Source organism: Asterias amurensis, chromosome 4 (genome assembly GCF_032118995.1).
Source record: "Asterias amurensis chromosome 4, ASM3211899v1".
NCBI lineage: Eukaryota > Metazoa > Echinodermata > Asteroidea > Forcipulatida > Asteriidae > Asterias > Asterias amurensis.
Genome location: NC_092651.1, coordinates 2,828,498 through 2,853,613, shown reverse-complemented (window position 1 = coordinate 2,853,613; position 25,116 = coordinate 2,828,498). Strand labels below are relative to the sequence as shown.

The 25,116-nt window shown below is 37.5% G+C and overlaps 2 protein-coding genes and 1 long non-coding RNA gene across 4 annotated transcripts in view; all 3 read right to left on the bottom strand.

Moving 5' to 3' along the window:
- Positions 1-25,116, bottom strand: part of LOC139936067 (exosome complex exonuclease RRP44-like) — a 201,398-nt gene that overhangs the window by 140,864 nt on the left and 35,418 nt on the right. The window contains exons 1-3 of one of the 2 annotated variants that reach the window (XM_071930788.1): positions 10,026-10,343; positions 8,989-9,118; positions 1,699-1,783 (exon numbers count right to left, since the gene is read on the bottom strand). The exons of the other annotated variant lie outside the window; for it this stretch is intronic. Coding sequence (XP_071786889.1) covers positions 1,699-1,783; positions 8,989-9,113 — 210 coding nt within the window. The 5' untranslated portion in view covers positions 9,114-9,118; positions 10,026-10,343. Of the gene's footprint in view, positions 1-1,698; positions 1,784-8,988; positions 9,119-10,025; positions 10,344-25,116 lie in introns of those variants that run through there. 2 annotated transcript variants of the gene reach the window in all.
- On the bottom strand, positions 12,703-15,287 carry LOC139936078 (uncharacterized). The gene is made up of 3 exons (XR_011785892.1): positions 15,179-15,287; positions 14,136-14,229; positions 12,703-13,066 (listed from the first exon to the last, which is right to left on the bottom strand). It is a non-coding gene; the product is annotated as an uncharacterized lncRNA (long non-coding RNA).
- LOC139936621 (E3 ubiquitin-protein ligase TRIM56-like) lies at positions 15,716-23,623 on the bottom strand. The gene is made up of 3 exons (XM_071931469.1): positions 23,304-23,623; positions 20,906-22,168; positions 15,716-20,043 (listed from the first exon to the last, which is right to left on the bottom strand). The coding sequence occupies exons 2-3, from the start codon at positions 22,161-22,163 to the stop codon at positions 19,430-19,432; spliced, it is 1,872 nt and encodes a 623-aa protein (XP_071787570.1). The 5' UTR covers positions 22,164-22,168; positions 23,304-23,623; the 3' UTR covers positions 15,716-19,429.

The window sequence follows — 25,116 nt, the reverse complement described above, 5'->3', positions numbered from 1 at the left end:
CAGTTATTTTTCAGAGTTTTTATCAATGGAAATTGGTTTCTTCCTTTTTATGTTATTATATCCAAGCCTGCCAAAGTGCCTTTCTGTACTATTTGCAGTGATCTACATATCTATGGAAAGCAAAGACTAGCTAGAGGGAACTGGCAACTACACCATTGTGTAGAATTCGTCACTAGATTGCGTTCACAATGAACCAAGGCACATCAGATCCTAGGCAAACCCATAGGGTTACATCTTGCTGTACGGTTTCGGAATTCTATAGATTGAGTACTGCATCACTATGCCAACTAAAACCATCCTTCGTTAGCATTATATAACAAATTCAGACCAGTACAATGCTAGGTTCAGGCAACCTTTAATCACATCCAAAAAGTTTGTTACGGTCCCTGCGTGGACACGGTCCCCCGCAGCAAATGAAAGTGTCAAATACTGAACCAAAAGGGCCTAGCAATAGCCCTTTCATATAATTATTATTATACATAATAAAAAGTAGTTCAAGCTTTTATGAAAATAAAATATCTATATATATTAACATTTATTCTTTTGTTAATGGAATTTAAAATTGAAAGGCAAGCTGAACTGTACAATTCAATATTTTTTGTATGCAGTTAATTTTCAAAGTTTTTATCAATGGCCACTGGTTTCTTCCTTTTTGTGTTATTATATCCAAGCCTGCCAAAGTGCCTTTCTGTACTATTTGCAGTGATCTACATATCTATGGGAAGCAAAGACTACCTACACGGAACTGGCAACCACACCATTGTTTAGAAACAATACTTCGTCACTAGATTGCGTTCACAATGAATCAAGGCATATCAGATCCTAGGCAAACCCATAGGGTTACATGTTTCTGTAAGATTTCAGAATTCTATAGATTGAGTACTGCATACCCATGCCAACTAAAACCATCCTTTCTATATTATTACATAACAGACCAGACCAGTACAATTCCAAGTTATAGCCAGCTGTAACCATATCCAACAAAGTTTGTTACGGTCCCTATGTGGACACGGTCCCTCGATGCAATCTGCTTTAGAACAAAACACGCTTCTCTATAGGAATAATATTATTAGCCAATTTTTTTCAAATGCTTTTTCAACGATTTTGAAAATGATTTATTTCCCTTTTCGGTGTAAATGAATGTCATATGTGATATTTATAGATGGAATGTGTTCTGTCGAGGTTAAGGGTCAAAACATCTTAGCCAGTCCAATAAGAAAGGACCAGCCAAAGTGCCTTTTCTGTACTGCAGTGGTTGACATAGCTACGGGAAGCAATGACGAGCTGGCAGAAGCACTTGGCAAACAGACAATAGTTAAAATACAATACTTTTACACTGGATGCTATTCACTATGAACCTATTGCATACCAAGCTAACCATAGGTTGCTGTACGATTTCAGACTTGTACAGATTGACTACTACATCAGAACAATGCCAACTGCAACCAACCTTTGTAGTGTTACATAAATTCCTTTGCCTACAAGAATGAATGTAAGATTCATCGTTTGGTTCTAGGGTCTATGCATAGCTGCTACTGTCCATAATTATTCACAGTCCCTAAACGCACATGGAAAAGGTGATTGCCACTGAGTACAAAAAACAAGTCATGTAGTTGTTTTCTAAACCATTCAATTGACCAGAAAGCGTACTTAGAGCTTTCGAATTAGCTAATGTAAAACAAATCTTGTTTTACTTACCACTACAACAGCCAACATTTCAATCTTCCACTGAGCCGTAATCGAAGCACCTTCCATCATTCTTTGCCGTCCCGTGTTCCTATATCTGCGTTCACAATAAAACATACGGATTGTTTAGTTAGAACTAAGGGACCACAATAATTTCCCTTCCAGCCTCGGTTTGGTTACATTGAGTTTCATAGTAGAAATACAAATAGTGGCACTAGTTTCTTACTATTCGATTGGTATGTTTATTCAAAGTACTACCAGCGGTAAACTTGCAATTATTAGCTTGAAAATACAATTACTTGATACTCTGTAAATGAGTGAGTTAGTTTTAATAATTATTTGTTGTACTGTAACGTCGTAAAAGGGAAAGCCAATAAAGATGTTCTTCATAGGGAACATAATACTTCAAAAGAATATTAAAATGGTAGGCCTACCACATGAGTTTACATCTTGGTCAAACGAATAAGGATACGAAGGGTCGCCCAGTATTACTTTGCTAATGAGCAAAATATTGTTTACTTTAATTTGATTTTGTTTTCTTCTTGGACGTGAACAATAAGTTTGTCAAATACAAGTTAAATCCTTCAGAGGAACACACACGCATACAGTTGGCATATATTCCATTTCACATTACAAAACATTTCCCACTTCTTCATTTACTTCTGATAACCAACAATCTTTGCACTCGTTATGCGAACCTTCATTGCGAGGCTGAGAGGAAAATACAATTGAGGTCAAGCAAAGGATTTCCCTTGGAATGAGATTTAAGTCCAAATCAAGTTGGATCTCATGGGACTCCACCAACTTCTTGAACAAAAAGCACCGACAAGAACAATGGATAATGACCTAGCCCGGTGAGGGCGCTATGTCAGTTTAACGGTGACAAAAAAGTACGACTATCTAGTCGAGACATCTAATTATTCGATTTTCTGCCCCGAGAATCTCAAAAAGCGACAGTATTTCCTTGACCGGGAGTAAGGGGGCCTGGAAGGTCGGTATGTCTGGTGGGAAACTTAGCCGCTTCAAGATGATACGTACTTCTTGAAAGGACTTCTTGAAATTAAACAATTACAAGAATGAACTGATACATTTAAGATTGTAAGCCAGAGTTTTTAATTCGTGGAGTGAGCTTAGCGATGGCATGGTCTAATTCCACGATTCCGCCTGCTGTGGAGTTATGCTGGGACGTAAATTCAAGTATAATATGTTAATGTATGTTAACGCCTTGTTTGAGGGTTTGCCGGCTACAGTCTAGCATGCCTGTTTCCCCTACCCTTCTAAAATGCTTAAAATTAATATTATACGCTAATGAGAAGGTTTTGTTGACAAAATGAATTGTTTTGGACAGTGTTTAATCTTAAAAAAATAATAGCGCTATACAACAAACTTCAGCGTCTCAACTGGGTTACTTTATTCAAACTTTGGAGGACATTGTCAGGAACTTAGTTTTTTCCTTACTAAGAAAATGCTATAATCATTTCGTGATAAGGCCAACAATTGTGTAATTTTTGGTGGTCATAGTCTTGGACTTGGCAGGTCATGTTGAAAAGGAAGTAGTTGTTAGCGTGGAAATACTCATAAATGGGGATCGGGCCAGCGGGCACGTTGGACACTGCAACAGTTTTCTTATATTATTGTCGCACATTAATTAGCTACTTTGTATATTATTCCACTCTAGAATTCTAGTTCTAAATTGGTGTATAACGCGACTACGTCAATGGTTTGTTTAATGGTCGGCCAGTCGTTGCAACTAGCATCTTCTCCAGGGTATACTTGGTTTAGTTTACTGACAATTTTGTGTGTGAAGCTCGTTTGGACTGGCAACAGTGCACAACAAAAACTGTGAGCAATTAAATATTAATATAGAATTCGAAAATTTCAACTCGACATCACATTGGTCATTGTAGGACTCCCACAACTCTATGACTCCCTACGACTGAAAAGAACAATTAAAAAATCGAGGATCACAGAGCAAAGTGAGGGCGCTATGCCAACTTAACGGTCTCATTTTTACTTCGCTAGACAGGGGACATAGACAGATTCAGTCCTGAATGTTGTAATATTGTCATCCACTTGGTTTCAGTTTTGCCGGCTACAGTCTAGGATGCTAGATTCCCCCTGTGACTAAAGTGTTAAATTACTAATTAACAAGAGCTGATGAGGTTTTGAAAACATTTCTTTTGGAAAGCGTTTTAGCCCCCGTTGAAACTTGCGACCAAAAAGAAAGGGGGGGGGGGTAACGTTGTTTGGATTTTAGTGGTCATAGTCAAGTAGTTTTTGTTGTTTTGCTGTTTGATATTTCCAGTATTCTACTTCAAAAGAGCTTTCTTTTGAGAGTATGGCTAAACTTAACGTAAATTACTGAGGTTTGAGTGAGCTCAAGCGCCGGGTTTGTTGCGTTGTGTACGGCGTGCAGTCGGCTTGTGATAAGGGAGATCGCGAAGTTGTCTGACAGCTTCCCCTTCTAATAAAATAATTTCAGGGTGTAAATAAAGGGATTTTCAGCTTTTTCTGGAGATTTTTATTAAAAATATGGGCAGCAAAACCATTACAATGAGGAGTATAAAACCTTATTTTTCGTGCACAAACACAAGACATCGAGTGAACATTGGTCAAACAATGTTTATCCATTACTGGCACCATCTGCCATAAGGTCTCATGTCACAAACTCCGGAATATTCTTCCTTTCCAAAATTATATTTCTATTTTGTGTATAACACGACTAAGTCAATAGTTAGTTTTGTGCTCGGTCCGTCGTTGCAACTCAATGTAACCGCGTGTGCTAAACTGTGAATAACTAAATAAAATAGAATTCCAGAATTCAACATCACATTGATCATTGTAGGACTCCTACAACTCTATGACTTCATACGACTGCAAAGAACAATACATAAATCGAGGAAAACAGAGCAAAGTGAGGGCGCTATGCCAACTTAACGGTCTCATTTTTACTTCGCTATACGGGGTATCTAGCGGGGACATAGACAGATTCAGTCCTTACATGTTGTAATGTTATCAACTCCTTGGTTTAAGATTTTGCTGATAACAGATTAGGATGCTAGATTCCCGATTCCCCCTGTAATTAAAGTGCGAAAAATGAGCATAAGCCGATGAGAAGGTTTAAAAACATTTGTTTGGGACAGCGTTTTAGCCTGTTGAAACTTGCAACCGAAAAAGGGGGAGGGGTAACGTTGTTTGGATTTTGGTGGTCATAGTCAAATAGTTTTTATTATTTTTTATGTGACAATGATTTAAATCAAATTTGCTGTGTGATATTTCCAGTATTCTACTTAAAAAGAGGTTTTCTTTTGAGAGTATGGCTAGACTTAACGTAAATGACTGAGGTTTGGGCGAGCTCAAGCGCCGGGTTTGTTGCGTTGTGTCCGGCGTGAAGTCGGGTTGTGATAAGGGAGATCCCGAAGTTGTTTGACAGCTTCCCCTTCTAATAAAATAATTTCAGGGTGTAAATAAAGTGATTTTCAGCTTCTCCGGGAGATTTTTATTGTTAATATTGGCCGCAAAGTCATTACAATGAGGGCAATGTAAAAGCACACTTTCCGTGCACATACACATGACATCCAGAGATGCCAAGTCCAGAGGCCAGCTATGCGTGACATTTTTCAAAGCTCAACCCCCCCCCCCCCCGAAAAAAATTGCCAGTTGTAGAAGGCCTTTCGAATACGCCGCCCAACTTCTTCTTTTTTTTTATCAGAAATTTAATTGTGGACAAAAAAGTGTGCCAAAATGCATCAAAAACCTCTTCAGAGTAATTAAAACTAACATGAGGTACACAGAATATGTTGATGGTTAATGACTACACAACCATACACAAGTCAATTGGAAACTACACAACCATACACATGTCAATGGGAAACTACACAACCATACACAAGTCATTGGGAAGCTACACAACCATACACAAGTCATTGGGAAACTACACAACCATACACAACCATACACAAGTCAATGGGAAACTACACAACCATACACAAGTCAATGGGAATATACACAACCATACACATTTCCAGAGATGCCAAGTCCAGAGGCCAGCTATGCATGAAGTTTTTCAAAGCTCAACCCCCCCCCCCCCCAATAATGTGTGTGAAGTTTGTTTGGACTGGCAACAGCGCACAATAGAAACTGTGATTAATTAAATAAGATATGATTTCAATTCAACATCACATTTGGTCATTGTAGGACTCCTACAACTCTATGACTCCCTACGACTGAAAAGAACAATACATAAATCGAGGATCACAGAGCAAAGTGAGGGCGCTATGCCAACTTAACGGTCTCATTTTTACTTTGCTATAGCGGGGACATAGACAGATTCAGTCCTTACATGTTGTACTGTTGGCAACCACTTGGTTTCAGTTTTTGCCGGCTACAGTCTATTATGCTCGATTCCCCCTGTAATAAAAGTGCTACAATTAATGATGAGAAGGTTTTGACAACATTAATTGTTGTTTGGGACAGCGTTTTTAGCTCGAAGAATCGCGGCTAAATGGGCGTGGGGGAGGGGACGTATAGGACTTTGGTGGTCAGAGTCAAGTAGTTTCTGCGTGTTACGGATATGCTAAATAAATATTCATCGATGAGTATATCTGTTGGAAATAATATTATGAACAAAGAAAATATATGATTTGAGGCATTGCATGGTGATGAGGTACCAATTTGGTTTGCTGTAACATCATGTGTGTATCTACATACCAGATGGAGTTTGTTCTTTACAGAACTACCTTGCTATTATTTTACTAACGCAGAGTAGATTTATCGGAAAACAACTGTTCTGATTTTTAACTACTACCTGGGCGGAAAACGGGATGTAAGTATTATGCTAATAAAATATGAGCATGAAAACGTACGTGGTTTAAGGATAAGTATTAAAGCAGCTTTGATAGTAATCTTTTTGAGAAAGTACGAAGTACGGCAGTTATGGAAAAATATGTTATTACTTATTCTCCCCATGAGTTTGATTTCAAACGCTTCTCGGATTGCGTATTCCTAAAGGGATTATTCTTCCTGCGCGGACATTACAAGCACCTGAGTTTCGAGGATAACTCAAAAGCAACAACACATGTTGAAATAAAATGTTCACAGTTGTACAATTCTATTATATATAACAGATGTTAAATTTGCATCGGGGGTAAATAATGATTTAGCACTGTATACTCAGTACTTACCCAAGTTTTGTAAAGAAAAAACAAATCACAGGACCCCAGTGGGATTCGAACCCACGCATCCAAGCTATCCTGGAGCAGTGTCTTACCAACTAGACCACCAAGACTGCTCGAAAGTTAAGGCAGTTCTTATCCTATATTTTAGCAGCGGGTATTACAAACAATTTAATATATGTTAAATTTGCATCGGGGATAAAGAATAATAATTTTGATTTTTACCCTTCCAAATTGATGTGTGTTACCACTATATACTCAATACTTACTCTTTTATACTTTATTATGATTAAAACTGTCCAAAAACACCAGAGGATTACAAGACCTTTAAACATCTATTTGTTGGATATTACTTGAGGTGGTAAGCGCCTAATTGATTTGTTTTACATCAAACATATCAAACAAATATTACAAATAAATTGTCGCGACGAGATATATTATTATTTCATTTGTTTTAATATCATCCCCGTCAATTATTTGTATGTTTGGGAGAGTGCCTCTCTTTGCCGTCGATGTTTCTGGTTAAATAAAACATACAACTTGGAATACCAAAAAAAAAACATTATCAAAATAAAAAAACAAAAAGTTACTCTGCGATTTGTCAGGTATTCAGGAGCCGCGATTCGGGTTATTCCCCCATTGCAATGTATGGTCCGCGCAACACATACACCACTAACAGAGGCCCCTTACCGGCTTCCATATAGCACCCTTCTGGTATGACAACCGACTTCACAGTATATCCTTCCCTATCTCTCAACCCTAGCAGTCCTTGCCCCCCTCGCTCAGGGTAAACAAAGCGGCTCCCAAACCATACTGGTGTCTTTCCCAGTAATTAATGCCTTGTTTCGTAATATTGCGAGGGGCCGGGATCGAACTCGGGACCAGTGGCTCATACCAATCCGGAATTCAGAGACAGTACCAGCGCCTAACGAATCGCCCTAGCACGTTGGTGCTTGCCAGTTCCGATTTTAATTCTCATAAGGCAAAATAAGTCCACGTGCATTGTGGGACGGTCGTTTGATCACTTGGACGTGAACAACAGACCATAACAGACTTAAATTATTCTCTGACAGAAGCACTACCGCACTAGCTCAGTGAGTTAAGATGCAGTAGATGACATACTGCAGACGTCATGTCCGAGTTCGAATGCCGGCCTCGACACAAAAGGTTAGATTTTTATTTTAAATTACAGTAATTTTTTTTTTACTTGAAATAAATCAACCAATTTACAACCAAAATAGCCATACTGGAGCAGAAAAAATACTTCAAAATGGACAAGAGTTTTTAAAAGGTTTCAAGGTTTAGCACTAATTTATTGAACTGAAGTAGGCCTATTTATTGTTGAAGTAATTTTTTTTCCAGAATTGTTTAGCTTGTCCATGGTCTTATTTCTTGCAAACTAAATATTGTTTTAACAGCAAATTGTTTTAACAGCAAAAAAATAAAAATAAAAAATGTCTGTCCACGCACTTATGTCTACACAAATATGACTTTAAGTTTTTACTTAAGGATTTGATTCTCTAATATCATGTCTTTTGAGGCAAGTTTAAAACATTAATACAAAATGTTAACCACCAGCACCCGTGGCGCAATGGGGGTGAGGGCGGTACCAGAACCCTAGCCCCACCCACCCCAAAGAGATCATAAAACACCTCAAAATGAATGGTTCAATACTTAGCCCCACCCCGTGAGTTATGTTTTTGCCCCTACTTGCACCCCCCCTTCCGATTGGAAATGTTTGGTTACGTCAGTGACCACCACTAAGCTAAAAAGTTACCTCCTGTTCCTTAGCATGCTAAGCGAGGCAACTAACCTAAGGACAAAACTGCTTTACTCTAAACAAGACTAGCATCTGACGTTATGTACTTTTTTTTTTTTTTTTAGCGCTACCAAGATACACACTTATAGATTAACACTCTAGGGTCACTTTGAAAAGCTCAGGTTTCTTTCGGTAAGTTTGAAAACGTGCACATTCGGTACAAGTTTCCAATTAGATAAGAGGGGCTACAGTTGGAACCCAAGCCTTGGTTACGGAAAGGACATACACAAGAAAAACAGAGGGCGCCCTTAATGGTTGCTGTTAACCGAGCGCGCGCACATGTCTACAAATTGAATTTGATTCACGTACCTGATGTACTCCAGTTGCTCTCTTCCACTTGACCTTCCTTGCCTCACACTGAGATATAAACATCTGGTTTTATGTTCACATTTCTTCTCCTCCCAGTTGAACACTTCTTCAGCTCGGAAAGTCATGCATTCTGTACGAAAATTAACAGACAGGATGCAGGCACGTTGTGTTTACAATGTGGCCATAGAACGCTGGGTCTGGTTCCCTACACATGTGTGATGGGAAAGGGTCTAAATGACAATGAAGGGGGCCAAGCTATAGACATGTAGGAATCTATGGTAATACTTTACTTTGACGAATTTTGAAACCCATTCCCCAAGTTGATGGTTAGCAAGTTTCATTTAAATAGCATACAGTGTATACATTAAATCGTTGTAATATATAAGTGATATTTTTCAGATTTGACTTAGTCCTTGTTTAAATAAAAACACACAAACAGGCTGACTTAGTTGTGTATTCAAGTCATCAATGACGTACAGTTAAATCTATAGTCAAGTTGTAGTGATGAATTATATTGAGTGTTCTTGGAACAATCGAAATATTTAAAGGTTTCAAAATTCAACTGATCCTTTTTGCTTCCTCTGTGCATGCTCGACGAAAAAAGTCTCTTGCATTTTTTCCCAGACGGCGTTTCTACTCCTCCCCAATGACCGAAACAAAAGCGAGAACGAAACGTCAAAACCCAGAACCAGTCAAAAAACACCAACAGTCTCAACAACCAAACAATAGAGTAGTAAAAAAGAACTAAGTATAATGAAATTTTAACTAAAAAGTAAAACAAGATCAACAATAAAGATCAACAAAAACGGAATAACAAAATGGGGCTTGGCTTGCCACTACTGGTCAACAGAAAATAACCACGAGGGGAAAACAAAAACAACTTGTGTCATTCTTATTTATTTGTAACTCAATCATTTCGGCACAGCAATATAAAAAAGTTATCGCTACTTCAAACAAGCTGGTAAAGAAACCCAACAGGGTTAAATAAAAGAAAACTGTTGAATAAATGAACTTTGTTTGTTTAAATTGAGACCAACCTGAGAATGTTTATACAGACATCTTGACATTATTGACTTTGCTGCAACAGTCGGGTCCCCGACGCCCACAGTGACAATGACAGTTCTTATGCTGATTTCATTAAGTCTGGTTTGTCTTGTTATTGGTTACTGTGGTTTGAATTAAAGACAAATAAAATGGTTGTGTCATGATGGATTGCTTATTGATTTAACCTCTACCCCAAACATAGTGGTAGTTACTAGCAACAGCAACAATAAAACTGCAGTACAATTAATTCAAAAGTGAGCAAGGCACAACAAAATTAGCTAAGAACAGAAAAGTATTGTTTAGCAAAAAAATATCACCAGCCAAAGTTACATTAGAAATAGGTTTAGACAGCCTGTTGCCTTACTCAATTTATGCTTAGCAAACAATTTTGTCTGGCAGTTTTTCTGCTCAACAGCTTTATGAAGTTGGGCCCTGAAGGTAACATTAACACCAGTGATTAACACCAGCAACCAATCTTTGTGGAATTTTGGCTGGTAACCAGTTTCTGTTAAGCAAGCTTTTCTGTGCTTGGCAACTAACTGTTCATGCTTACAGGCTTAATGCAATTGGTTTAAAATCTATCCTCAATAGATTTGGAATAAGCCAGAGATAAAGTCGGAGAACATTCAGGCTACAAAAAAGGGCACTTTTAAGAACAACAGCTACAGTACCCAAACAATTGTTAAACCTAGTGTGTAAATAAATCAACATTTAATTACTTTACACCCTCAAAATGTTCATTGAAAATATAAACACGCCTTTCCAATAATACATAAATATTAGCATACATAAAGACTGATTATGTACAAGGTTTTTAATGGAAGGGGGGGGGGTAGTCAAATCTTCCAGATTTCATGAAACATTTTGTTATTTGAAGAATACATACATTCCAATCCTCTAGTATTCAAGAAACATATCATAAAGGGATGGTACATCATTGGTTATTGGAAGAGTACATCCATTCTAATATTCTAGTATTCAAGAAACATTTAAGTTAAGAAATATAGGCCTTTATTATTTAAGGCAATGGACACTATTGTTAATTGTCAAAGACTAGCCTTTACAGTTGGTGTATCTCAGCATTTGAATGAAATAACAAACCTGTGAAAGTTTGAGCTCAATCGGCCATTGAAGTTGCAAGATAATCACGAAAGAAAAATAACCCTTGCAACACGAAGTTGTGTGCGTTTAGATGGTTGATTTTGAGACCTCAAGTTCTAAACTTGAGGTCTCGAAATCAAATTCGTGGAAGAAAACTATGGCACTTCAGAGGGAGCCGTTTCTCACAATGTTTTATATCATCAACCTCTACCCATTACTCGTCACAAAGAAAGGTTTTATGCTAATAATTTTTCACCAATAGTGTCCACTGCCTTTAACACCGAAACTAAGGTTAAATTTTAGATGGGCACAAAGCGTGCACAATGCCCTGCACATCAACAAACATTAAAGCACTGTGCAATAATGCCGAACATTATTGATCATCAGCTGTCTTAAATTTACATATATTTGTAAATAAACTTACTCTCTCAGGGTACATTTCTGGGGCGGAAAATTTTCACAGCTTCATAACTCAAATCTTACCTGCAAGAAGCCACTAATTTCAACAGATTCACATTCCATGGCAGCGTAAATTTTTCTGCGGTGGGTTTTGATCGCCATAATATATTCTTTACAAATCCGTCATTTTCATGAAATAATGCAGCTCCCCACGTTAAGGAATTCCCATATTTGTTTGTACACTCAGTCTGCCGTGCAGACTGAGTGTACAAACGCTGTGCAGTCAAGAAACGATGACCATAAATATAGAATTAAAAAAACTAGATCAGCTGCCGTACATACGCCGGTTCTGGCATGGGACCGCCATTGGCCCATCTATCGTGTTCATTTTATGTGCGTTGCCGGCAGAACATGACTTGTTGCCGTCAGCACTCGACATTTAGCGAGTCCAACCAATTTCCTGCGTTCGTTTTATGTGCGTGGCCTTTCGAACGCGAAATTTTTACTGCGTCCATGGAACTTTTTCTACTCTATTCTATGACCAAGAATTCATGCGTCTGTTCTTGCGTCTTGCAGGCAAATGTATACACACGGCAGCAGACAACACTGTATGATCAAGCAGGAATTTTTTAGCGTTGGGAGCTGCATTATTTCACAAAAATGCCAGATTTGTGAGAAATATATGAGGACCAAAACCCAACACAGAAAAATGTATGCCGCCATGGAATGTGAATCTGTTAAAACTAGTGGCTTAATGCAGGTAAGATTTGAGTTATGAGGCTTTGCGCCCCAAAATAAGACTCAGTATCTGTGTACAGAGGAAGAGTCCTATAAATAGGGCTAGGGTGAATGCTGCAGACAGTAGCTGCATGTGGTATAACTGGGATCAACACTCAATACTCATTGTTAAATACTCACTGCTTCACTGCTACAGTAATATCAGAGGTGTCTGCATCATTAACTTTGGTTGAGATAGTTAGGACCCGGTTGCTGCAGTGGCCTTCTCAGCTACAGTAGTTTTCTGAGCAATGGCTGTGGAGTACTTTGGGGGTCCATGGTACGCCTTCACTGCAACTGTAATATCAGAGGTGTCTGCATCATCAACTTTGGTTGAGATAGTTATGATCCTGTTACTGCAGTGGCCTTCTCAGCTACAGTAGTTTTCTGAGCGATGGCTGTGGAGTACTTTGGTGTCCATAGTACGCCTTCACTGCTACTGTAATATCAGAGGTGTCTGCATCATTGACCTCAGTTGAGATTGTTGAGATTTCAAATCCAATTCCAGCAGCACAAACTCAGTTATTGGTTAATTCATGAACAGCTTCATCCAGATTCCAGTCAGAGACTCGTGCCCTGGTGCTTTCCTCTCACTTAAACTGCAGCAATAATCTCAGTCATCTCGTTGGACTTCTGGCCAGAGTTGCAACCAATGAGTACCCCTGGCACCACAGTCCACAGCCTGCTTGGTTCCCTGATGACCATACTTTGTGTGGTGATTTATCTCATTCTTGATACTATCAGTTTCTCTGTCAACCTGTGAAAAAAAGAGAAGCATTTATATTAATATTAATATTAAAGTCTTATATAGCGCACGTATCTACCAACAAGGAATTCAAGGCGCCTGTGATATACATTTTAATAGAAAGATAGGTTTTAAAGTTATGATTTCTGAGACCCAATTATTTAGCACATTATAAGGGTTTACAAGGTGCTACACGGCATACAGCAGCCACAGCCATGAACACCGGGGTGAACCCCGTCTCTCTTTGACAAGTGCACAGAGTTCTTTTATGTGACGTTAAACAACACACTTGACCAATGGCATGACGTCCCATCTGAAGGACGAAGCAATGGTTTAATAAATTGCTTGAGGACACTAGTGTTACGACAGGGACTCGAACCCACACTCTGTTGATCAGAAACAACAGAGTTTTGAATTCGGTGCTCTAAACCCTTCGGCCACGACACCTCCATGGACTAAGAGCTAGCTCAAAAATTAAACATTTTAAAATTCTAAAGATTCAACTTTGTACCTTAATAGAAAAGACTCTAGTTTTAATTTAAAAGTTTTGTGTATTCATTCTTGTTGTGATAAGAAAACAAGTATGACATTAAGTAGGATTTGAAACTTTGCATAGTGGAAACACAATATAGTGAATGGTTTGCAGTAACACCATGTAATGATAATCTCTAAATGAGCATACTGATCGAATCGTCGAGTTAAAACCATGGGAGCTTTTCAGAACCATCCCAACTCATTTAGAGATTACATGGTGTTACCGCAAACCTTTACTTTATACATGTAAGTATGACATTGCAACTGTCACAAGTTCATACCTCATCATATGACCTGGGCTCGAGCTCACAAAGAGTCAGGACTAGTCCTAACTTAGGACTATGTCCTAGGAGATATTTAACACTTAAGGCCAGTCATAAGTAAGCAAGAGAAAATCGTGCCAACTCGAGATAAGACTATTCTTAACTCTTTGTGAAATTCACCCTGGGTCTCACTGATGCAATAAATCCATAGTTATTGTGTATTCTTTTCTACAGAAATGAACTTTGTTTTCCACAAAATGAGCATTAATTGTGGATATATTTACCTCATCAATTTCGTGATGCAGTCTCCTCATACTTCATCATCTGTCTGGTAGTTCACATCCTTCTTCTCGTGATGGTATGATGCATTGATATTAACTGTTGGGGTCAAGAGGTTTGGGAATGGGGTTAGACTAGTAGACTTTAATGATGAGTTGGTACAATAATGTTTGACAACAAGAATAAAAACCAAGACAGAGATAGTTTGTGATACAAGCTTCAACAGCGAGGAACAAAAGAGGTCCACATAATGTATAGCATCGAAGCTTCAAGGATTTCAAATGTCAACACAGTAATTTTTACAATGTTGAAGAATATGATTTTTCTGAACTTAGAACAAAGCGATATCCAATGAGTGTGTGTACCACAACGATAAGACCAAATGCCACCTTTTGTTATATAAAGAATAATCATTATCCACAGTTAACCAATACGATTCAAACTTGCTCCTTGTCACTGGGTGAGGTCATTGGCCTAGCAGTTAAGATCTACTCTATAATGAGGAAGGTGGACTACCATCTCAACTGCCTCACTATTTTAATATGATTCAAACTTGCTTCTTGTCACTGGGTGAGCTCATTGGCCTAGCAATTAAGATCTACTCTAGAATGAGGAAGGTGGACTACCATCTCAACTGCTTCAGTATTTCAATACGATTCAAACTTGCTTCTTGTCACTGGGCGAGCTCATTGGCCTAGCAATTAAGATCTACTCTAGAATGAGGAAGGTGGACTACCATCTCAACTGCCTCACTACTTTAATATGATTCAAACTTGCTCCATGTCACTGGTGAGCTCATTGGCCTAGCAATTAAGATCTACTCTAGAATGAGGAAGGTGGACTACCATCTCAACTGCTTCAGTATTTCAATATGATTCAAACTTGCTTCTTGTCACTGGGTGAGCTGATTGGCCTAGCAGTTAAGATCTATGCTTAAAGAATATTAGTAAGCAACACTCTCAGCAGCAGAATGTTATTTGACAGTGGATTTGTCTGCACTCCTATTTATGACTCTAAGACACACCACATGGTTCCTCTCATCTCATACCTGATTACTTTGGTTTAGTTCATGCTCCAGCAGTGACATCATCTGCTTCAGCTTTAGACTCCCACACTCCTCATCCTCAAGACACTGAACTAGACTTGAGTTCTCCTTCTGTAAAGAACAAAGATGAGAAAGAGGATAGATGATGTGAAAGTGAAATCCAGTAGAATTCCAACCATTGATGATCCTTACACCATGTTCAGAATCTTATTCATGAGAACCATCTTCTGTCTGAGGTTTATTTGACTCTCCACAGGACTCTGAAAGCAGTGAGTATACAGCGCTTATCACACATCAATGAGAGGGTCAAACTAAAATAAGATTATTCGTTATCCCAGCCTGGCTATCATGGGCAGCGCTGTATTGATACTTCTCATCACTAACCCTAGGAAGGGATGAGCTACGGCACACTCTTCCTCATTGTAATTTATTACTTGATTTGTTTTACTTCAGAAAAGATGTGAGCTCCTTCAAGATCTATAAATTAACTTCAATAATTCCTAAACATTTTTAAATGAAGGAAATATCTCTAAGCTCAGAGCAGTTTGTACAAGACAATCAAAGTGTATGAGGGAGAAAGAAAATGGAATAAATCTTCATCAGACAGAAATAATAATAGAGTAAGAATCATCTCCAGATTTATTGACAATGTCAAAAGTTGGGAATAAACTTTGCTTTAGAGCTAGAGTAGCATTATTCCAAGCAATTTTTCACGAGCAATAATCCACTGCAACCTCTTAATATACAGATCAAACTTACTCAAACTAAGTCAAACTAAACTACTTTTTGTATGCATTATCAACAGCCTTAACCAGTCTTGATTATCAAGTAAAATGTACTCCCAATATGGGTCAAAAAGCAAACTCATACAGTAAGTCTTTAAATCATTTTTGATCATAAAACATACCTATCTCTTAACATAAAAGCAAATCCAGATAATTGGAAGTATCAGCAATACAACTACTTCTAATAGCTTTATAACACAATCTTGATTATACAATGAAACTAGAGGTAACTTCAAACTTTTCTATATTGAAATTCATGAATTCTGAGACCAAATTATGTAGCACCTTATAAGGGTTTACAAGCAGCCACAGCCAGGAACACCGGGGCCCACCCCTTCTTGTTTTCAGAAGTGCACTGGGTTCTTTTACATGCATAACACAGCACATGGGATCAATGGCTTTACGTCCCATCCGAAGAATGAAGCAATGGTTTAGTGTCTTGCTTAAGGACACAAGTGTCATGACTGAGGGATTCGAACCCACACTCTGCTGATCAGAAACACCAGAGTTTTAATTATTTGCTCTTAACCACTTGGCCAAGACACTTCTACAGAAAACAATCTTGATTATACAATGAAACTAAAGTTAGCTCCTCTATTCTAGGTAATACTAAACTCCGATAAATGATATATAAAGTGTTTGCATATGTATGACTTGATTATAATGTACACCTGTTCCTTAAAGACACTGGACACATTTGGTAAAATGTCAAAGACCAGTATTCTCACTTGGTGTATCCCAACATATGCATTAAAAAAATATGTCAAAACTTGGGCTCGGTTGGTCACCGAAACTGCAAGAAAATGATAAAAGAAAGAAAAAAACACTTGTTGCACCAATTTGTGTACTTCCAGATAGGTAATAAAAGGCTTCAGACCTTAAGTACTTTATTATTGTATTGAGAAATTACCTCTTTCTCAAAAAACTATTTTCTTTCAGAGGGTGCAGTTTCTCACAATTTTGTGAAGTATCAACAGATCACCATTGCTCATTACCAAGTGAGTTTTTTATGCTAACAATTCTTTTTAGTAATTACCAATAGTGTTCAGTACATAAAAACATATAAACAAAGATCAAACTTAATTTGAAACATTGACTAAACAATCTTGGTTATCCAGTAAAATTTACTCCCAATAAAGGTCAAGCAGCAAAACGTTAAAATTATCTTTAAATCACTTTACACATGTTCCTTAACATCAAACCAAATTCAGATAGTTAAAAAAAATCAGTCCAAAAATTGTATACAAAGAAAATATACTTAACTCCCTTCAGTGGTTAATACCAAACAAGTGTTTATATTTATATGACTTGATCGTATTGTACACATGTTTCTTAACATCAAATAACAATTAATTGAAAGAACCATTTATAATAACAAGTTCAATTGACAATAGGAATACAACAATCTACATATACCATTAAGAAGTTATGTCATCGGAAACTCAATGGTGTTTGTTGATTCAAATATTTCTAGATCTACTTTTTCCACATCATGATCAGACTATTAATTGTGTCTACAAGAGCAAACCTACTTCACAGTTGCCATGTATTCTAAGAACTCCAAACTCAAAAATGACCCCGACTTAGATTCAATTAGACATGACCCATGCTTTGATCAATCTGACCCACATTCAGGGTCATCCAGGAGTATTTATAGTGCTTAGTATAAAGCCATCTAGCTTACCAGGGAAGTTGGAGGAACTCTATATTTACTCATCCTGACTCTAGATCCAATTAGACCTGACCCATGTTTGGATCAATCTGACCCACATTCAGGGTCATCCAGGAGTATTCAGAGTGCTTAGTATAAAGCCATCTAGCTTACCAGGGAAGTTAGAGGAACTCTATATTTACTCATCCTGACTCTAGATCCAATTAGACCTGACCCATGTTTGGATCAATCTGACCCACATTCAGGGTCATCCAGGAGTATTAAGAGTGCTTAGTATAAAGCCATCTAGCTTACCAGGGAAGTTGGAGGAACTCTATATTTACTCATCCTGACTCTAGATCCAATTAGACCTGACCCATGTTTGGATCAATCTGACCCACATTCAGGGTCATCCAGGAGTATTTAGAGTGCTTAGTATAAAGCCATCTAGCTTACCAGGCAAGTTGGGGGAACTCCATATTTACTCATTCTCAGATTGTAGTATCAGTAAGTTGGTCAACAACTACATACAAGTAGGATTTCAAACTTTGTATATCAGAGCTACAATCAAGTTAAGTTTGATGAACTAAACATATCTGTCCAGTCATAAATTAGCCGAGAGCCGACAAGCAACAGGTTAGAAACAATGTAATATGTGTTTTCAGTTGATGTCTGTTGCAAAGTCTTTTTGGTAATTGTTTCAAAATTGGTATCAGAGTTGACCTTTCAATGTTCCTCATTATTTTTGGCTGATCTGCAATTTGTTTGCTTACTATATTCAACAACTAATACTACATACATATTACATTAGAATACAATACACTTAGGCCATAGAGCATCATAAGAACATAAACAATAAACAAAGTAAACCAATGTTCCTTTACAAGTCACCCATGATGTTTATAAAATAAATTCTGCTCAACTAACACAGCATGTTATATTTCTGATTACAAATCAATGAAGTAGACTTGTCTACCGTCACAATTGTATGATCCCTGTGTGGAACATTTTGTTGGCATTTTTAAAACATAAAAACGAAATCATATAAAATCCTGAAGTTCAGATTGGTTAAACAGTACAATACAGAAAGATAAAGGGTAACAAGCTAAAACAGTTGTTCTTTTACAAATCAACGTTGATAGTATGAAAACAAATTCTAAACTAACAGAGATTTTATTTTCTGATTACAAGTCATTAAAGTATACATGGTCAATCGTGAATAGACAGGAACAACAATAAAGGGACCACTCTTCTACCGTTACATTAACACTTTTTCAGAGTAGTTGTAAATCTTTTCAGAACCTCAAACAACCCATAAATGTTGGACTGGACATGCAGGCTTATACTGAAAAGAGTTGAATTACTCTCCAATTTCATAAAAAACAGGAGGGCAAAGGCTGGTAACATTTCTCATGGAAGAATCTGAGAGTGATTTAGGAAAAGAATAAACCGTAACAACATCAAATGGACCAAATCAAATTATTTCCAGTGAGAGCCTGCATGTCCATTCACATGTCCAAATATTTGTAAGTGTTTGAAGAAGAGTTTATTAAACATAAAGAGTTCACTTCATGATTTGAAATAAAACAATTGTGTGGATGTCTTACTGATATTATTGATCAATTAAACTAATTGTGAGTTTCCAATTTAAACTGATAAGATTATTATTTGATTGAAGAATGAATAACACACATCTTTTTGAATTCTTGATTGATTTTTATTTAGCTGTATGGACACTCTGTGGTCATTACATGTCAATGTACATGTTGTACTTGTAGAATTTATTTTTCTTACCAGTATCATCATAATCGGATAACATTACACCTTGTTATAAATCTTCACTGATTTCCAGTCAGCCACTGCAAGCTGCTGACCATCTGATGTCAATGAGATTCCACCTGGGTCGTACAGACCCTGAACAATACAGCTGAGAAATCTACCCCGAGTGTCATACTGATGAATATGACCAGTGTTGTAATCCCCATTGTCCACTGCAATGTAGATAGTTGAGCTGTCACAGCATACACCTCTGCAGTATGTAACTTGTCGACTATTGATATTGGGATTGATGCTGAACAGTGTAGTACCAGTAAGTCCAACAATGTCTACTTGTTGTCTCTCCCCACTGACTAAAATTCTGTCCTTGCTGTCAATGGCCAAGTAGTAAGGTTCAGTCTGAACTGAAACAGTGTCAATGAGTGAACCATCACTGGATCTGTGTTTAGTTATAACTGACCTCATCACATCCCCGACCATGATTGTATCCTTTAAGATTGCTACACTGCGGAGGTGTACTGATGTCTTGCCCACTTCACTATGAGGCACTGTGTGGAATTCAAACATCTTGTTGCCTTTCCTATTGTACATCTTGACAGAGTTGGTCTCATCTACAATCACTAACTGATTCTTGAATGCAGCAACAGCCAATGGACCTGAAAAACAAATGAATAAATGGATAGGACTCAATACAATGATAATTAGTTCGCAAATTACTTTCAATCTGTTTAATTTTATGATTGTGAAAAATGCAAAAGATATGTTTGCTTTATTAAAATTTGTCCTATATTAGAAAAGTCTGTATTACTTTGCTAATAACTCACAAAGCACCTACGTGCAACTTTGAAATACAGTAGGACAATAAACAGTAATCTGTTCATACTAGCAAGGTGACTACTATCAAGAGAACTTTGGTTTTGAAGTTTTTTCTTATTTTCAGTTTTTACTTAAAAATTGCATTAATTGTTGTTATTTATTCATTCATTTAGAAATAGAAACTTCTTTATTGATGGTGTTGAATAGAAGAATGTAAATATTCAGAATGACAGTAGATAGAGTGGATTTAGGGATCATGTAGAAAGTTTGTATAACAACAGCACTAGAGCCTGCAAGGTCATTTTATCAATCTCAATTATGATCTGACTTAAAATAAAATAAATTAACCAAGGCAACACCTGGAGGAGTGAACAAATTTCCTGAGATATTACAATTGTTTGAATACTAAATATAAAAAAAAACATTTAAAACCTATGTGGGGGACAAATGCCAGCATGACAATAACCAAAGGGGCCTTGCAACCAAACAGGTCCCTCACTGCAGTTTTTAATGATTGCTCTGAGTTGATAAGTTTGATTAAACTTTCTCAGATTTGACTGCAGTTTTGGAAGAGTAATGACTTAATTTCATGAAATACTGTTTGACTGACAACTACTCAACTGCAGTTTTTAAAACTGTTTGAACTGAGAGTTATAGCATTAATACACCTCTAACTAAAGACTTAAATTGTAAAGGACTTACCTTGTGGTAGGTCGATAGTTTTCTTCTGGTGTCCCGTAGTGTCGTAGATTACAACTCCTCTATTCTCGTAGTCTGCCACTGCCACCTCATCCCCAGGAATAGCGGCGTCAATATCCCTAGCCCAACCGATTCCTTCATCATACTTCAAAGAAAGCTCCCACCTTGGCTCCTTTGTAATCAGATTACCCAGGGAGATGTCACAAACCCCTGGAGTGAATCTCAGATGGGAAAGGGTCGGATCTAACTTGGGTTGATTTTTATCTCTAAGTTCCTTCAAGTCCTTACTGATAGTTGAATAGACTGCAAGGAAGTCAGGAGCTAATGAACTCTTGCTAACATCTTTGGCGATCTGCAATGATTGCTGTATTTGCTGCAAGTGTACACTCACTGCTTGCTCAAATTCCTCCAATTTCCGGTTATGATCTTTAAGGGTGGTTTGTATTTCATCCATGATGCGACTCTCTTGAGCTGTTACCTCAGCCCTGATCTCATCAGCTCTGTTTTTCAAGTCTGCCATGGTTCTCATAGCTGCAATGTTTAGATTGTCTTTCATCGTTGAGGCAGTTGCTTGAGATTGTTCCAGCTTCTTCATGGTTTCCTTAAGGGGAGTAAAGAGTTGAGCCAATGACTGTTTGTATGTGGATGAGGCTTGGTTGCAGTCAATATACTCATGTTGTGGTTTACAGTGATCTATGACAGTACAAGCTTGGCAAATCATCACATCACATGTTGAACAGTAGAACCACATCACTTCACCTTCATGAGTTTGGCATTCTGGACGGCGTTTTGGTTTTCTGTCTTTGCTTGCAATCTTCCCATCACTTATGTCTTTCAAAGTGATTACTGTGTGGCTTTTCTGGTGCACTTTGTAGCAGTTTGCACAAAAGATCGCCGGGCAGTCAAAACAGAAATGAGTTGCCTCATTTTTGTCCTTACATAGTTTACAAACCCACTGGTTGTCTTCAGATAAGCTGACCAGCTTCAGTTGATCTGCAAGACCAGTTATGTTGAAGTTAGTCTTGAGAGCTTGAACATCTTTCTGATGAAGTTGTGTCTTTTTTCGACACAGAGGACAAATAAGCATCGTAGCATCTTTGAAGTTGGTAGACTGGTAATTCTGCAAACAGATTTTACAGAAGCTGTGTAGACAGTCAAGTATTTTAGGGTCCTTGTATGGATCAAAACAAATACCACACTCCAGATGATTCTGGACAATTTTCTCAATAGCTGAAACCTTTAGCGGGTTTGAAGAAGCCATTTTATCTGAAAAAGGTAGAAAGGAGCAAAAAAATACTTTTAAATAAGATTAAGCATTCAGCTGACCAAGACCATTTCAGTACACGTCTTTAAACTTATAGATGATAACGGCATCAAAACAAATAACACACTTGTACTCAGCAGTTTGAATTTCTAAAAAAAAGTACTTCACCATTCACCAATTTGTGATAAGCAGTGTATACACCAATTAAGGCGCACAAGTGCTGGGCAGCGCGCGCCACTGCTTTGGTGTACTTGTGCCTAATTTTGTGCACAAAGACACGAGAAAATCGTTTCCCTTTTCTCTAATATGGAAATTTAATGTCTTCTTCGACAATATTTGCGATTTCTACATTCTTGATACTTTTGTTTAAAATTAAGCACAGAGGAAAATACTGATCTTCTGACCAAATCTCATTTTAGTGACTTTTTTTTACAGTTTCCGCGTCTTTTCCCCTTAAATAACCTAAGACATGCACCGTTTTCAAGATGATTCGGTTTCTATTTAGTTGCAAATATTTGTGGTCAGTGATCTACAATGGTATATCATGGTGTCCTGTTAAGGAAATTGTGATAGTCGTTGAGGAAAACATTTAATTTCCATAAAGAGTGAAAAGAAACATGATTTCATCTTGTCTTTGTACACAAAACTAGGCTCATGTACACCTTGGCAACTGCTCGCCCGGTGCGCCCCTGAATTGGTGTTTACTCAGTGCTTTCCCCGGAGTGATGCAGAAACAAATTACAAGCAACCTACTCAGGTTGGATTCAAACCCATGACCCACAGCATCCTAGAGCTGATAACTAAACTACTAGCCCACTGAGCATCCCAGCACAGAGTGATGAGAATCCTGTAATTAATGCCTAATTAAATGCTGATCACACATCATACATACCCAATACTTTTTTCTTAAATTAACTTTAAATGAATGTTGAGACTTGTATAGAAAAAAACCGATATTGAGTTATTGTGTACAAAAAACCCTTGCAAAGTCTTGACTAACAATGTATCATATTCTATTACAAAGTTAAACACTTATGGAAGTGTGTACATACTGCACAATACAAATTACATGTAGGTGTAGGCCTATCTCAAGCTAAGAGACTTGAACAAAATTATTCATTTGTAATCTGTACTCACCTCAACTCTCCTTAGTAAATATGTCTGAAGTACTGTCCAAATTGAATAAACACAAAATGAAGTCAAGTTTTCTTGCTGAATTTTGAACAATTTTTTGCAGCAGCATGTAACACCAGAGCTTGTCCCTCCCAAAATGGCGCTGGAAATGAAGCGTTTACTTCCTCCTAGAGTCATGCAGCAGGTTCATGTACATGTACGTCACACACCCTTAAGTTAGCTGACTTTGCAGCTACCACAGGGCACAGCATACAGAGAAACCACTGACCCTAGTAGTGAATAGTGAACTTGAATATATGTATAGCTACTATTGTTGTCTGTATGTACTGCAAGTGTACAGGAAGCTCCATGTACCATTGGTGTCTGTCTGTGTAGGTGTATTGTATGGTGACTATTGAACTTTATATCAACTTTCAGTTTGCAAGTTATCATTGTTACCTGTCTGTGTTGCTCTTAAACTGTACTGAAATCATACACACAGAGTTATGTAGTAATCATAAATATATGGTAATTTGCTTAAAGACTCTAGACATGTTTGGTAATTGTCAAAGACCATCATTCTCAATTGGTGTATCCCAACATAAACTAACAATTCTGTGAAACTTTGGGCTCAGCTTTTCATCAAAGTTGCAAAATAATTATGTCAAAAAAGCGTTCCTGGATGCACAAATTTATGTGCTTTTCAGATGCCTGAAAAAAGGCTTCAGGCCTGAAGTCTTACTCAGATTCAAATATTTTAATGGAAAAATTAACTCTTTTTTAAAAACTATTTTACTTCAGAAGGAGTTTTTCTCACAATGTTTTAACACTATACATTTTATCTTCATTTTATCTCCATAGACATTAATACCTCCATGGCTTGGTACAAAGTAAGTTTACACTAAAATATATTCTGGGTAAATACCAAACATGTTCATATCAGTGCCTTTAAACAGTATAGACCGGCAGCCCAGAGCACTTTGGTTAAAGGAACGAGGTACCAATATTTGAAAATGAGATAATTAAATTTAACGAGATTTAAAACATATTTATTTTCAATTTTTAGTACATGTTTCAAGCATAAATGCTGCAAAATATATACTGCAAATTGAAATTAAAGGCAGTGGACACTATTGGTAATTACTCAAAATAATTATTGGCATAAAACCTTTCTTGGTGACGAGTAATTGGGAGAGGTTGATGGTATAAAACACTGTGAGAAACAGCTCCCTCTGAAGTGCCATAGTTTTCGAGAAAGAAGTAATTTTCCACAAAGTTGATTTCGAGACCTCAGGTTTAGAACTTGAGGTCTCGAAATCAACAATCTAAATGCACACAACTTCGTGTGACAAGGGTGTTTTTTTCTTTCAATGTTATCTCGTAACTTCGATGACCGATTGAGCTCAAATTTTCACAGGTTTGTTATTTTATGTATATGTTGAGATACACCAAATGTGAAGGCTAGTCTTTGACAATTACTAATAGTGTCCACTGTCTTTAAAAATGCTCTAGTTAAAAAACTGTAAGGAGCGCGGAGAAGCGTGAGCCATCGCGCTCCTTTAAAATGAAGGCCTGAAATTCTATTGCGGATGTGACAGCAGTGTACTGTTTGGGCATCTATGGAAAGCTCATGTCACTGCACGTTTATCCAATAATATCATTGTATCCAATGGAATCACTGGATCTAAGGAGCAGGGACCTGTCTTTATCCTTGCTTTGAAAGAAAACTTGCTATTTGCATGAAAGCTGGCCAAAATAAACAAATACAGCAATACTGTTCCAATTCATCAACTCAAAGTACATCAAACTAAACTTTTTTTTATAAATATTTTTGACT